At 41.8% G+C, this 13,751-nt stretch overlaps 1 protein-coding gene across 2 annotated transcripts in view; it reads left to right on the top strand.

Moving 5' to 3' along the window:
- Positions 1 to 13,751, top strand: part of BLVRA (biliverdin reductase A) — a 60,697-nt gene that overhangs the window by 5,226 nt on the left and 41,720 nt on the right. For both annotated transcript variants that reach the window (XM_032430544.1, XM_032430545.1), the window contains exon 2: positions 1,045 to 1,077. In XM_032430544.1, coding sequence (XP_032286435.1) covers positions 1,066 to 1,077 — 12 coding nt within the window. In that variant the 5' untranslated portion in view covers positions 1,045 to 1,065. The remainder of the gene's footprint in view (positions 1 to 1,044; positions 1,078 to 13,751) is intronic.

The following is a 13,751-nucleotide window of genomic DNA, read 5'->3' as shown; positions in this document are numbered from 1 at the left end:
AAATGCAGGGATGGGTCCAAGGACTGAGGCCACCACAGCCTTCCCTTCCCAGAGGACTTGGAGGGCCCTCCTCCCTCTCATCCAGCTCTGAGCAGCATCTGCATTGGCTTCCTGGACATCCCACTCGGGTGGGAGGGCTAGAGAGGCTTTAATTCTTTCTCTGTCACTTCTAGTCACACAGTCACCCTGCCATTGCCTGCCCGAGTCTTAGTTGAGATAAAGTGGCAATTCTAACAGCTCTGAAAAATGAATGAGAAAGTTAATTTTTATGGGCCTCTCTGTTTTACTCTCAGTTCTAGTGTTTTTCCAGGTTTGGCTGTCTGACCACGTGCACATGATCTTTTGGACACCTGTTAAAAATGCAGATTCTCAGCCTCCCCTCCCTTGTAGACTTCCTGAATCAGAATCTCTGGGGGTAGAAGCCAGAAATATGCATTTTCAACAAGCAGTCCTTGGAGTACATTAAAGTTTGGAACCACTATTATTCCCTGCTAGTTTCTTACTTCTTTTCCTTCTCTCTCCTGTTTTTCCTTCCCTTCCCTTTTTCTTTCCTCATTTCTTCTGACTCCTACTCACCTGTTTGTTCCTTCTTTCCTCCTCCTTAATGCTATGGATTCAGAGTAAACTATACTTTTAACATAATACGTTTAAGTCCTCTGGAAAGTCAGCTAGGAGGAAAAAAAAAAGAAGTCTGTACTTCTACTGCCTTGCTTGTCTCCATAAAAGAAAGGCAGATCTGGGGCTCCTGGGTGGCTCAGTCGGTTAAGCGTCCGACTCTTGGTTTTGGCTTGGGTCATGATCTCAGGGTCGTGGGATCAAGCTCCCTGGTAGGCTCTGCACTCAGTGCTGAGTCTGCTTGAGATTCTCTCTCTCTCCCTCTCCCTCCCTCCCCCCACTCACTCTCTTTTTCTCTCTAAAATAAATAAAATCTTTAAAAAAAAACAAATAAGAGTGTGGGAGAAAGTGGGATGGCAAAGGGGAGTGTCTGCATGGAGTCTGGGGCAGGTGTCTTCAGGGTCCTGACCTCTCCTTTTGTCTTCACAGCCACAGAAGTAGGAGATCAAGATGAATGCAGAGGTGAGTTCTTTAAAAGGGCTGGTTTAAGGAATGCTTTTCTTGCAGTGTTCCTCATGTCTCCTTCACAGAGTGTCTTCTCTCCCTACAGAACTTTCAAAAACATTGGCACAAACTTGAAAACATTTCCCTTCCGACCTGCCGATGTGCACGTGGCTCTGGGTGATAATGGAAGAATTAGGCCCTTCCAAGTTCTTATCTGTGTCTGTTCAGCTTCGGTTAGACTAGAATTTATCTATTGGAGTTAATCCTGAAACAACACTGAAGGGCTGGGGCTGGAGTGGGCAGCAGGGTGTAGGGCTGCTGGGCCTAGAGCCTTGCTTTGTGTTATTCTGGGGACTTAACCTCTGCTTATTAGGACATTTCTCTGCATTGTCTCCTAGGGGCTCTCAGTTCTACTGTCCCTGTTCTTTGATCTGAGTTTTCTAGTCACTTTGCCCTTTTGTTTTTTCCTGACTGATCAGCTCCTTCCTGCCTCTACTCTCCAAGTCCAGCCAAACCCCGGGGTCCATCTCTTCAACCACTCTTGTTCTGATGTCCCCAACCGCTTTTCCTCTTGTCCCGTTGATCTGCCATGCCAACCCCAGGGCAGTGGTCTTGGGTGGGCGGCACAGCTTCATGTATCTGCAGCTGGCAAACGTCTCCAGACCCGCATGTGCATGCTCAGCACAGCCCGCCTGGCCTCCACGGAGCTGCATGCAGCCCCCTTCCCCATTGCCCTGAATGGCCAGGTCCAGCCTTCTCATGCCTCCCTGCTCCCTCCTCACTCTTAGCGTCTGGACCACTTTTTACTTTACAGAGAAAAATGAGAACCATCAGACATCATCTCTCTCAATTCCTGCCTTCCCATGTGTCTTACTCCTCTTGTCACGGTGAAAGGGATGTTTATCAGTGAGAGGGCTCCAGGCTGTGAGTATAGGAAAACCCAACTTAATGTGTTTTTTATCTTGGAAGTCCAAACTGACGACAGGCTTCAGGGCTGGCTGATCCAGTGGCTCGGCGATCTTGATGATCCAGGATCATTTCGTCTCTCTGCTCTTCATCCTAGAGATAGTTCCCCTTATGGTTATGGTTTCTCCTAGAGATAGTTCCCCTTATGGTTATGGAATGGCTGCCAGCAACAGTTGGGGCTACATGCTTCCTCATTCACTTTGAGCAGGAGAAGGAGAGCTTCCTGCAGCTCTCTCAGAAAAGTAGGAACCTCTTTTTTTTTTTGAAACTGCACCTAATGCCTCCTTAGGTCTTATTGGCAAGAATTGTGTCACATGTCCACTCCTGGACTAATTACTGGGTTAAGAGGAGCCGAGATTTTGCCAAGTGGCTTAGACTAATCAGGCCCACCATGAAGCAGCTTCCCCTCTATGCCTGGGCTGGATAGAGGAAGAAGAAAGGGGAGTGGACCTATCTCATCCAGTGTCCCTAGAAACCCCTGTCCATACTCTGAATTGCCAATTCTCTTGCCTCTTCAGACCTCACCCTGCCTCCCTAATTATCTCCTTTACCAGCTGCATTGTTAACCTCAGTTCTCCTGACTCTTTCTGATTAATATCTCCAAACGCTTTTCTTTTTTTAAAGATTTATTTATTTATTTGAGAGAGAGAGCACAAGGGGGGGGAGAGGCAGAGGCAGAGGGAGAATCCTCAAGCTGACTCCCCATTGATCACAGAGCCCGACGTGGGGCCTGATCCCACAACCCTGAGACTCCTCATGACCTGAGCCGAAAACAAGAGTCGGCTCCTTAACCAACTGAGCCACCCAGGCGCCCCTCAGAGTGCTTTAGTTCTTACTTTCTTCTGAACAAAACAACACATGACATTTTGTCAAGCTACCGTCATCCTATTTTTCTCATGTCTTTCAAAGGGAGGCTTCTTGAAAGAGATGTGCATAGGTAACTTCTCCATTTTTTCCTCTCTCCAAAGTCATTCTCAACCTACTGCAGTTGGGCTTCTTTCTTACTGAAATTCCTCTTAAATAATAATTTTTAAAAATTATTTTTGTAATAATGTCAGTACACATACAGAGTACAAAGCTCAAAAGCCCTGAAATGGTAAAAGTCAAAAGTAAGTCTCCCTACTTACTGATCCCCTAGCCTTCCCCACTTCAGGGCTGACTTCTTTTAAGCACTTTCCGGTGCCTCTGACCCCTTATGTGAAGGCCCCTGTGACTCACTCAAATTTTCATGGTCTTAGGAGTTCTGAAGAAAAATTAGAAACTTTGCATTAACTGAAAGCTCATACAGCCTGGCCCGGTAACAGCTCCATCAATCATCAGTTACCCCTTCTTTCCTGTCATTCTGACCCTTCCTTCTTTGATGGCTTTTTACTCTCAACCTTTGAAAACATTCTTAGACCTTGGGTTCCCCTTTAACTATTGTCACTTCTCTTCTGCCTTAAACACCCATCGTTCAATGCCTGTGACCACTTTCTCACTTCCCTTTTATGTCAGCCCCACTGCAGTCTGACTTGGTTCTCACTGTTCCACCAAAACCTTGCAATTGAAAGTCACCAGTAGCATCTCTATCACCAAATTTGGTGGAAACTTCCTTTTTGAAGCATTTGACCCTATTGGCCATGTTCTTCAAGTGTTCCCACGCCATCCCAAGGTTTCGGCCTATCTCTCTGCTCACTTCTTCTCAGAGTCTTTCTTAGGCTTCTCTTCTGCCTGCTTTTTAAAACTTTGTGTTTCCCAGGATACTTCTCCTCCTACCCATTGTCCTAGGCTGCTCATCTGATCCCCCAGTTTTTGTTAGTCGTATGCTTAGGAATGTCCCAAATGGATTTGTTCAACCAGATCCCACTCCTCAACTCCAGGTCTGTACATTGAGAAGCCTGGATTGCTCATCTTCACTGAGAGCTTACACAGGTGCTCCAGCTCATTCCAACCCAAGCTGGACCTGCTGTTTTGCACCCGCCCCAAATAGGCTTCTCAGGGAATCTGGAAGCTTGACACCCTCCTCCCTCCTTTCCCACACTCCATGCTGTAAATCCTGTTTGCTTGATTTAGTCACTAAAATGTAACAATACACTGTACCAGACTTTAGACTTGGCTTTATGGCTTTAATGGTAAAAAAAATATGTAGATAAGGTACTTGTACTCATGGAATTTGCTGGTGAGACCATAGTACCTTCCAAATCTGTCTTTTGCTTGCTTGACTTTCTGCCTCGTCATCACTTGATCACTTCCTGTACTTACTCTCCTTCCCTTTCCTTACCCTCCTCTAGGTCATTCTCTCTCCCTCTCGCGGGGCCTAGAAGGTACCCCTCAGCCCCTGCTCATGACGTGGTCCTTGTTGGTGTGTGCAGGGCTCCTCTCTTGTATTTATTTTCTCATTCCTTCTCGTCTTCATCCTCATTCTCACCCTTCCAAAGACAGCTATTCTAATGGATTAAATGATTACCTTTTTGTTTTCATGTATTCCCAAAAGTATATGTTACTGTTTTTGTACAAATACCCTTTACATTTACATTTGGTGAAATTGTTTTTTTGTTTGTTTTTTTATTTTTTTGGTGCACGAGTTCTGTGAATTACAGCACATGCATCAGTTTGTTTAACCATTCCCACAGTCGGGGTTTAGACCCTCCCTCCAAAATACTCCTTTCTTCCGTTCTCCTTTGTTGTCAGAGGCACCCGAGCCCCGAGCCCCTGGCCACCCCTGTGCAGTATACTTTTAATTTCAGTAATTGTATTGTGTTACAGTTCACATCTTGTTCTCGTTCTTATTTGTTCCACTCAGCACTACGTTTTCAAGATAAAACATAATGTTAATCTGCTGCCCAGTTTCCCAGGATGTGCATAATTTAATCCTAACAAGACACATATGAGCAAGATGCTATTATTGCCTCTGTTTTGTAGATGAAGAAAATGAGGGTTAAGTAACTTGCTCAAGTCGTGGGGTATTGGGGGCAGAATGGTCATGCAGGCCCTGACGTCTCTGACTCGGTGAATGCCTCTCTTCTTGTGTATATTCAGCTAATCTTGTCCATGCGGTTCATATGTCATTTCTGCTATGTGAAATTTCTCGGGGCTTTCTTTCTGGAAGTGATTGATACCTTCCTCTCATTAATTCCCATTGCTCTTTCTCTCTTTTTTTGTGGCCTTCCATTCTCTGACATCAAATATAGCTGTCTGTGTGTCTTCATCTTAGTATACCCACAGCACCTGGTGTGATGCTTCATACCTTGTTTGTCCTCACCAAATGGCAATCATCATTCAGTCAAACGATCAATGGTTCAGAAACTGTTCAGTAGTCTTGTAATGCAATCCTGGACTTAGATGGGCTAGTGAAAATGCAGAGGAAGGAAATCATAGGACAGAAAATTTCAGGGAAAACTTGCTGTGACTCAGAGGCTAGCTGGAGTACATGGGTGGAGAAGGACTGTCGGCCTCCGCTAGCCCTTTGATCTCAGAGGAAGTTCGTTGAATACATGAATGACTTCCAGGATTTCGAGCATTTCCGGCTGGGTCCCTTACGGAATTCGTGGAGCCACTGGCCTTTGCCCAGAAATTCAGAGCACAGCCAGTCCGGTGGGGTAGGTGGTTGGCACCTGGCACAGAGGATGATGATCCAGGTCAGAATGAGCTGGCCAGGTGGAAATTGGAAATGCCCAGTTGGCATTTCTTCTTAGGACTGGAGCTTGGAGGAAAGGATGGCTCACAGCTCGGGATGTTGGGAGTCCTCAGCATAAAGGTGGTGATGGAAACCTTAGGAATGAAGGGATTCCCCCCTCCCCAAACTCCAGGAATATGGAGAAGAGAGAAAAACAGAGGGACGAGGATTGAGCCCTGGGAAATATGCACATCCGGAGGGCAGGGTGAAGAAGGAAAGTGGTGAAGTGTGAAAAGAAAACCTCAGTATGAGGTAAAAAGTAAACCTCAGTATAAGAAAGGAAGGAAGGTCCAATTAACTTTTAAATATGTCCGAGGTCCAGGAGAATGCAGCTGAGAAAAAGACCTTGAATTTATCCTTGAAAAGATGGCTTGTGATGAAGCAGAGAGTCATGGTAGTGGACACCAGATTACAGCTGGGCCAGGAAGTATGAGTGGAAGCAGCAGTGGTAGCCTGGAGGTGTGACGAGTCAAATGACTGGGGTCTGTGGACTGGGCAGTCAGGGGCAGGAGGTCCCCAGGGTGGGGCAGCAGAAGATTCTGGGCACTGTAGAGGGACCTCCGGGAAGGGAGATGGGAGTAAGCCAAAGGGTGCACAAGCGGCAGAGTTCTAATCTGCTTGGAGATTAGATGTACCCTGAAAAGTCCTCTTCCCTCCCAGCTACTCTGTTTCTTATGCTCCCAGGCAAACAGTGTTACTGGTTTGTTGGCTATCCTTTCGGAGAGATTCTAAACATATACAACAAATATTTTTTGCTCTCCTTCTTTGGCACAAAGTGTAGCACACAAATTAACACTGATCTGTGTCTTGCTTTTCTCACCCAACAATCTATCTTGGAGATCTGTCCCTTTAAATACATAAAGAGCTTCCTTGTTCTTTTCTATAGTGGTGTAATATTTCATTGTAAGGGCATACCATAATGTACATAACCAACCAGCTATTAACAATATATATGTTATTTTCGATTTTCTGCTCTTACAAGTAAGGCTGCAGTAAACCTAAGTCTTTTCATTGTGTATCTCTATAGGACACATTCTTAGAAATGGATTTCCTGGACCACAGAGTATTTGCATAAGTTGTTTCCAAGTTGCTCTCCACAAAAGTCACCCATTTTTCTGTCCCTCTTGCATTGTATGAATATACCTGTTTTTCCGCACTCGCCAATGTTTTGTTAAACTTTCTGATCCTTGTAAACAGTGGATGAAAAACATTAGGTTGTTCTTCCTGCCTATTTGGAATCCCCTTTTCCCCTCCCGGAATGGTGGTCCAGCACTTGCCTCATGCCTTACCCCCTGAAGTTCCTCCAAAATGATTTTATTTTTTATTTTTATTTTTTTTTACAGAGGGAGAGAGGGGGCTGTGTAGAGGGAGAGAGAGAATCTTAAACAGCCTCCACAGCCAGCACAGAGCCCATGTGGCGCTCCATCTCACGACCCTGAGATCATGACCTGAGCTGGAATCAAGAGTCACATGCTTAACCGACTGAGCCCCCTAGGCGCCCCTTATGTTTACTTTTACCCTTTTCATCTCAAAACAATTTTTTTCCTAAGTTAGCAGAACATGTTCTCTGAATCCTAACTTCCTCTGAATTCTATGATCAGATTCAGAGCTCCAGACACCAGCTTCTCTGAGTCCAAAAGATGGGAGCAAGCCCACTTTTACTTTTTGAGTCACTTTGCTGTCCCTTATGTGTGTCCTTTTACGGCGGTCTTGAAACTGCTCCTTTTCCTGTACTTCAGCGGCATTTTCCCAAAGGTTTGACATAGCAGAGCAAAGCACACAACTGAAAATGGAACTTTAGACATCTTGGTTTCTAGAAATCCATTGCCCTCCCCTTCCTGGCTCCTCTCTCTGTATCCTTCAGCCTTCTCATAACCTGTGCATATCTTCCTCTTTCGGCTCCTCCTTCTTGTCCTTTCCTCTGCCTTTTGCTGGTTCCCACCCCCAAAGTTTTAGCCACCAGTATTTGGGGATTTTTCCAGTTATCTTTTTGTTGTTGATTTCTAGTTTAAATTCCATTTTGGTCTCAGAGGAGACATTGCATCACTACTGTTCTTTTAAGTTTGTTGAAGTATGTTTTATGGCCCAGCATGTGGTCTATCTTGGTGAAAGTTCCATGTGAGCTTGAGAAGATTGTGTATTGCTGTTGTTGAAATAGTCTGTAGATGTCAGTGATATCCAGTGGACTGATGGTATTGTTGAGTTCGGCTATGTCCTCACTGCTTTTCTGCCTGCCGGATCTGTCCATTTCTGATAGCGGGGTGTCGAAATTTCCAACTATGATATTGGGTTCATCTTTTTCTCCTTGTAGATCCATTGGGTAGATAGATGCTTCATGTAGTTTGATGCTCTTGTTAGGCACATACATGTTAAGGGTTAATGTTATTGGACCCCATTATTATGTAATGCCCTTGAAATTAGTGTAGCTACTTCTGCTTTCTTAAAATACTAACATAGCATATTTATCTCCAGCCATTTACTTTTAATCTATATGTGTCTTTATATTTTAAGTGGAATTCTTATAGACAGCATCTAATTGGGTCTTATTTTTTGATCCACTGTGACAGTCTTTATTTTTTAATTGATGCATTTAGACCATTTAATGTTCAAAGTGATATCGTTGGATTAATATTTGTTGCTATTTTCTGTTTGTTGCTCTGGTTCTTTGTTCCTGTTTTTGTCTCCCACTCTTTTTCTGGTTTTAATTTGAGCATTTTATGATTCCATTTGCTCTCCTTTCTTAGCATATTGATTATACTTCTTTTTTAACCTTTTTTAGTGGTTGCCCTAGAGTTTGCAATATACATTTACAGCTAATCAAGGTCCACTTTCAAATAACAACTATACCAGTTCATAGGGTGTGAGTACTTTAAGAAAATATTCCTATTTCTTCTCGTGCTTTGTGTCATTTACTTCACTTATATGTAAGCATACATAAGCATATAAATACATAAGATACATATGCATAAACATGCATAATTAAATACTTGTTGCTGTTATTATTTTGAACAAATTGTTAGCAGCTACATGAATTAATAAGAAAAAGTTATAATTTTACCTTCACTTAATCCTCCTTTGGTGCTCTTCCTTTCTTTATGTAGACCTGGGTGTCTGTCCTATATTATTTTCTTTGTCTCTAAAGAACTTCTTTCAACATTTCTTGCAAGACAGTGTAATGGCAACAAATGCCCTCGATTTTTGTTTGTCCGAGAACTTCTTCACTTTTGAGGGATCATTTCACAGGGAACAGAAATCTAGGTTGGTAGTGTCTGCGTCTCAGCGCTTTAAATATTTCACTCTCCTCTCTTTGTGCATGCATGGTTTCTGAGAAGCAGCATGTAGTTCTTATCTTTCTCTGTAGGTGAGGTGTTTTTTTCTCCAGCTTCTTTTAGGATGTTCTTTTTTTTTTTTTTTAAACATATAATGTATTATTTGTTTCAGTAGTTCAGGTCTGTGATTCATCGGTCTTACACATTACACAGCGCTCACCACAACGCATACCCTCCCCAGTGTCCATCACCCAGCTCCCCACCCCCCCCCCGCCCTCCCCCTCAGTTTGAGATTAAGAGGCTCTTACGGTTTGTCTCCCTCTTTGATTTTGTCTTGTTTCCTTTTTTCCTCTCTTCCCCTATGATCCTCTGCCTTGTTTCTTAAATTCCACATATCAGCAAGATCATATGATAATTGTCTCTGACTTAGTTCGCTTAGCATAATACCCTCTAGTTTCATCCACGTCGTTGCAACTGGCAAGATTTCATTTTTTTTTTTGATGGCTGTGTAATATTCCATTGTATCTGTGTGTGTGTGTGTGTGTGTGTGTATACCACATCTTCTTTATCCATTCATCTGTTGATGGACATCTGGGCTCTTTGCATAGTTTGGCTATTGTGGACATTGCTGCTATAAACATTGGGGTGCAGGTGCCCCTTTGGATCACTACATTTGTATCTTTGGGGTAAATACCCAGTAGTGCAATTGCTGGGTCATAGGGTAGCTCTATTTTCAACTTTTTGAGGAACCTCCATACTGTTTTCCAGAGTGGCTGCACCAGCTTGCATTCCCACCAACAGTGTAGGAGGGTTCCCTTTTCTCTGCATCCTCACCAACATTTGTTGTTCCTTGTCTTGTTAATTTTTGCCATTCTAACTGGTGTAAGGTGATACCTCATTGTGCTTTTGATTTGTATTTCCCTGATGGCAAGTGATGTGGAACATTTTTTCATGTGTCTGTTAGCCATTCCAATGTCTTCTTTTGAAAGTGTCTGTTCATGTCTTCTGCCCATTTCTTGACTGGATTCTTTGTTTTTTGGGTGTTGAGTTTTATAAATTCTTTATATATTTTGGATATTAACCCTTTACCAGATATGTCATTTGCAAATATCTTCTCTCATTCTGTGGGTTGCCTCTTTGTTTTGTTGACTGTCTCCTTTGCTGTGCAGAAGCTTTTTATCTTGATGAAGCCCCAGTAGTTCACTTTTGCTTTTCTTTCCTTTGCCTTTGGAGACTTGTCTTGCAAGAATTTGCTTTGGCCAAGGTCAAAGAGGTTGCTGCCTGTGTTCTGCTTGAGGATTTTGATGGATTCCTGTGTCACCTTGGTCTTTTATCCATTTTGAGTCTATTTTTGTGTATGGTGTAAAAGAATGGTCCAGTTTCATTCTTCTGCTTGTGGCTGTCCAGTTTTCCCAGCACCATTTATTGAAGAGACTGTCTTTTTTCTATTGGACATTCTTTCCTGCTTTGTCGAAGATTAGTTGACCATAGAGTTGAGGGTCCGTATCTGGGCTTTCTATTCTGTTCCATTGATCTATGTGTCTGTTTTTGTGCCAGTACCAGGCTGTCTTGATGATCACAACTTTGTAGTATAGCTTGAAGTCAGGCATTGTGATGTCCCCAGCTTTGGTTTTCTTTTTCAACATTTCCTTGGCGATTCGGGGTCTTTTCTGGTTCCATACAAATTTTAGGATTGTTTGTTCCAGCTCTGTGAAAAATGTTGATGGCATTTTGATAGGGATTGCATTGAATGTGTAGATTTCTCTGGGCAGCATAGACATTTTAACAGTGTTTATTCTTCCAAACCATGAGCATGGAATGTTTTTCCATCTCTTTATGTCTTCCTTAATTTCTTTTATAAGTGTTCTGTAGTTTCTAGAGTATAGATCCTTTACCTCTTTGGTTAGGTTTATTCCTAGGTATCTTATGGGCTTGGGTGCAAATGTAAATGGGATTGATTCCTTAATTTCTATGTCTTCTGTCTCCTTGTTTGTGTATAGAAATGCAACTGATTTCTGTGCATTGATTTTATATCCTGCCACTTTACTGAATTCCTGTATGAGTTCTAGCAGTTTTGGAGTGGAGTCTTTTTGGTTTTCCACATAAAGTATCATATCATCTGCAGAGAGTGAGAGTTTGATTTCTTCTTTGCGAATTTGAATGCCTTTTATTTCTTTTTGTTGTCTGATTCCTGAAGCTAGGACTTCTAGTACTATGTTGAACAACAGTGGTGAGAGTGGGCATCCCTGTCGTGTTCCTGACCTTAAGGGAAAAGCTGTCAGTTTTTCCCCATTGGGAATGATATTTCCTGTGGGCTTTTTGTAGATGACTTTTATGATAGTGAGATAATGTTTCCTTTATCGCTATACCGTGCAGAGTTTTAATTAATAAAGGATGCTGTACTTTGTCAAATGCTTTTTCTGCATCTGTTGAGAGGATCATATGATTCTTGTCCTTTCTTTTATTAATATAGTGTATCACATTGATTGGTTTTTGGATGTTGAACCAACCTTGCAGCCCAGGAATAAATTCCACTTGGTCCTGGTGAATAATCCTTTTAATGTACTGTTGGACCCTCTTGGCTAATATTTTGGTGAGCATTTTTGCATCCATGTTTATCTGGGATATTGGGCTGTATTTCTCCTTTTTGATGGGGTCTTTGTCTGGTTTTGGGATCAGGGTAATACTGGCCTCATAGAATGAGTTTGGAAGTTTTCCTTCCATTTCTAGTTTTTTTTTTTTTTTTTAAGATTTTATTTATTTGCGAGAGAGAGAATGAGAGACAGAGAGCATGAGAGGGAGGAGGGTCAGAGGGAGAAGCAGACTCCCTGCTGAGCAGGGAGCCTGATGTGGGACTCGATCCTGGGACTCCAGGATCATGACCTGAGCCGAAGGCAGTCGCTTAATCAACTGAGCCACCCAGGCGCCCTCCATTTCTAGTTTTTGAAACAGCTTCAGTAGAATAGGTATTATTTCTTCTTTACATGTTTGGTAGGATTCCCCTGGGAAGCCATCTGGCCCTGGACTCTTGTTTTATGGGAGGTTTTTGATTACTGCTTCATTTTCCTTGCTGGTTATTGGTCTATTCAGATTGTCTATTTCTTTCTATTTCAGTCTTGGTAGTTTATAAGTTTCCAGGAAGGCATCCTTTTCTTCCAAATAGCCTAGTTTGTTGGCATACAGTTGCTGATAATAACTTCTAACAATTGTTTCTATTTCTTTGGTGTTGGTTGTGATCTCTCCCCTTTCATTCATGATTTTATTAATTTGGGTCCTTTCTCTTTTCTTTTGGATATGTCCATGAGGGACTCTTAACTATAGGAAACGAACTGAGGGTGGCTGGAGGGGAGGTGGATGGGGGCGATGGGGTAATTGGGTGATGGGCACTAAGGAAGGCACATGATGTGATGAGCACTGGATGTTATACACAATTGATGAAGTATTGAACACTGCATCTGAAACTAATAATGTACTTTAAGTTGGCTAATTGAATTTAAATTTTAAAAAGTGATCACAAAATAAAGGTACTAATTGGAAATGCAAAAAAAAAAAACAAGTAAACAATCTAAATGTGAAGAAATGGATCATTTTATGGTTGATGGGCTTGATGGTTGGGGGGGGAAGGTGTAAATGAAGATATCAGTCAATTCAAAGACCTGGATTAATGGCTTTAGCTGGGTCTTTTATCACTGCCTCCTGTACTTCACTAACACCAGAGGGGCTTCCACATGTCAACAGTTAGGCATGAAAAGTTGTTGCAGCTGAAGAGGAGGGTTTGACTTTAGGAGAGGATTTTAAACAATAGTGCATTCCTATGTATTAACATATATATAAATATGTATAACTTTTTTATTCTCATGTACAGAGGTTTTTTAAAATTTAAGCTTATACATATGAATATTGTAAGCATAAATGGATTACTAAATGTGTGATTTTTAAAGATTCTAACAGAACATTGGTCTTCCAAACTTTATTCATTTCAATTATGTATATTATACCAAGACAGACATATTTATGGGTCTGATTTCTTAAAAGAGCTGCTTCATGTATAAATATCTATAGTTAGTAGTTCAGCCACTCAGTGTGTAATATACTTTCTATGAATTATTCTGAAGGTTTTAAATGGGTCATATCATAGTTTTTAATGAAGACTGTTATTTACCTTAAATATGCTAGGAGCTTCTTCTCTAGCCATAAACCAAGAATCTTATCAGTGATCTTTTTTTTTTTGGATAAGGGACACCTATTTTAAGGACATGTATCTCATCTATTGGAGTTAGTACCTTAAAGAAAAGGCAGCTCTTTATTGGAATTAACTGATATATTTTATACATGCAGTATAAAAGGCAATACTTTGGGTGCCTAGGTGGCTCAGTTGGTTAAGGGTCTGCCTTCGGCTCAGGTCATGATCTCAGGGTCCTGGGATCAAGTCCCACATTGGGCTCCCTGCTCAGCGGGGAGTCTCCTCCCTCTGCTCTATCCCCTGCTCATGTGCTCTCTTTCTCACATGCGCGTGCACAAAAATAAATAAAATCTTAAAAAAAAAAAAGGCAATACTTTTATAAAATCAGTTATCCTAGGAATCATTCCACATTACAAGAAAATTATAGACTAGTAACTCTCATGAGCATAAATGCAAACATTTTTAATAAGATTTTAGCAAATAGAATTATCAGTATATAAAAAGGATAATACATTATGGCCAGGTGAGGTTTATCCTAGGAATGAAAGGTATTACCATATTAATAGATTTTAAGAAAAGTTTAAATGATCTTATCAATAGAATGAGAAAAGGCATTTGA

This window comes from Phoca vitulina, unplaced genomic scaffold (assembly GCF_004348235.1).
Source record: "Phoca vitulina isolate PV1807 unplaced genomic scaffold, GSC_HSeal_1.0 scaffold44, whole genome shotgun sequence".
Taxonomy (NCBI): Eukaryota; Metazoa; Chordata; class Mammalia; order Carnivora; family Phocidae; genus Phoca; species Phoca vitulina.
The sequence above is the reverse complement of the archived record's forward strand: the minus strand, read 5'-3'. Positions and strand labels throughout refer to the sequence as shown.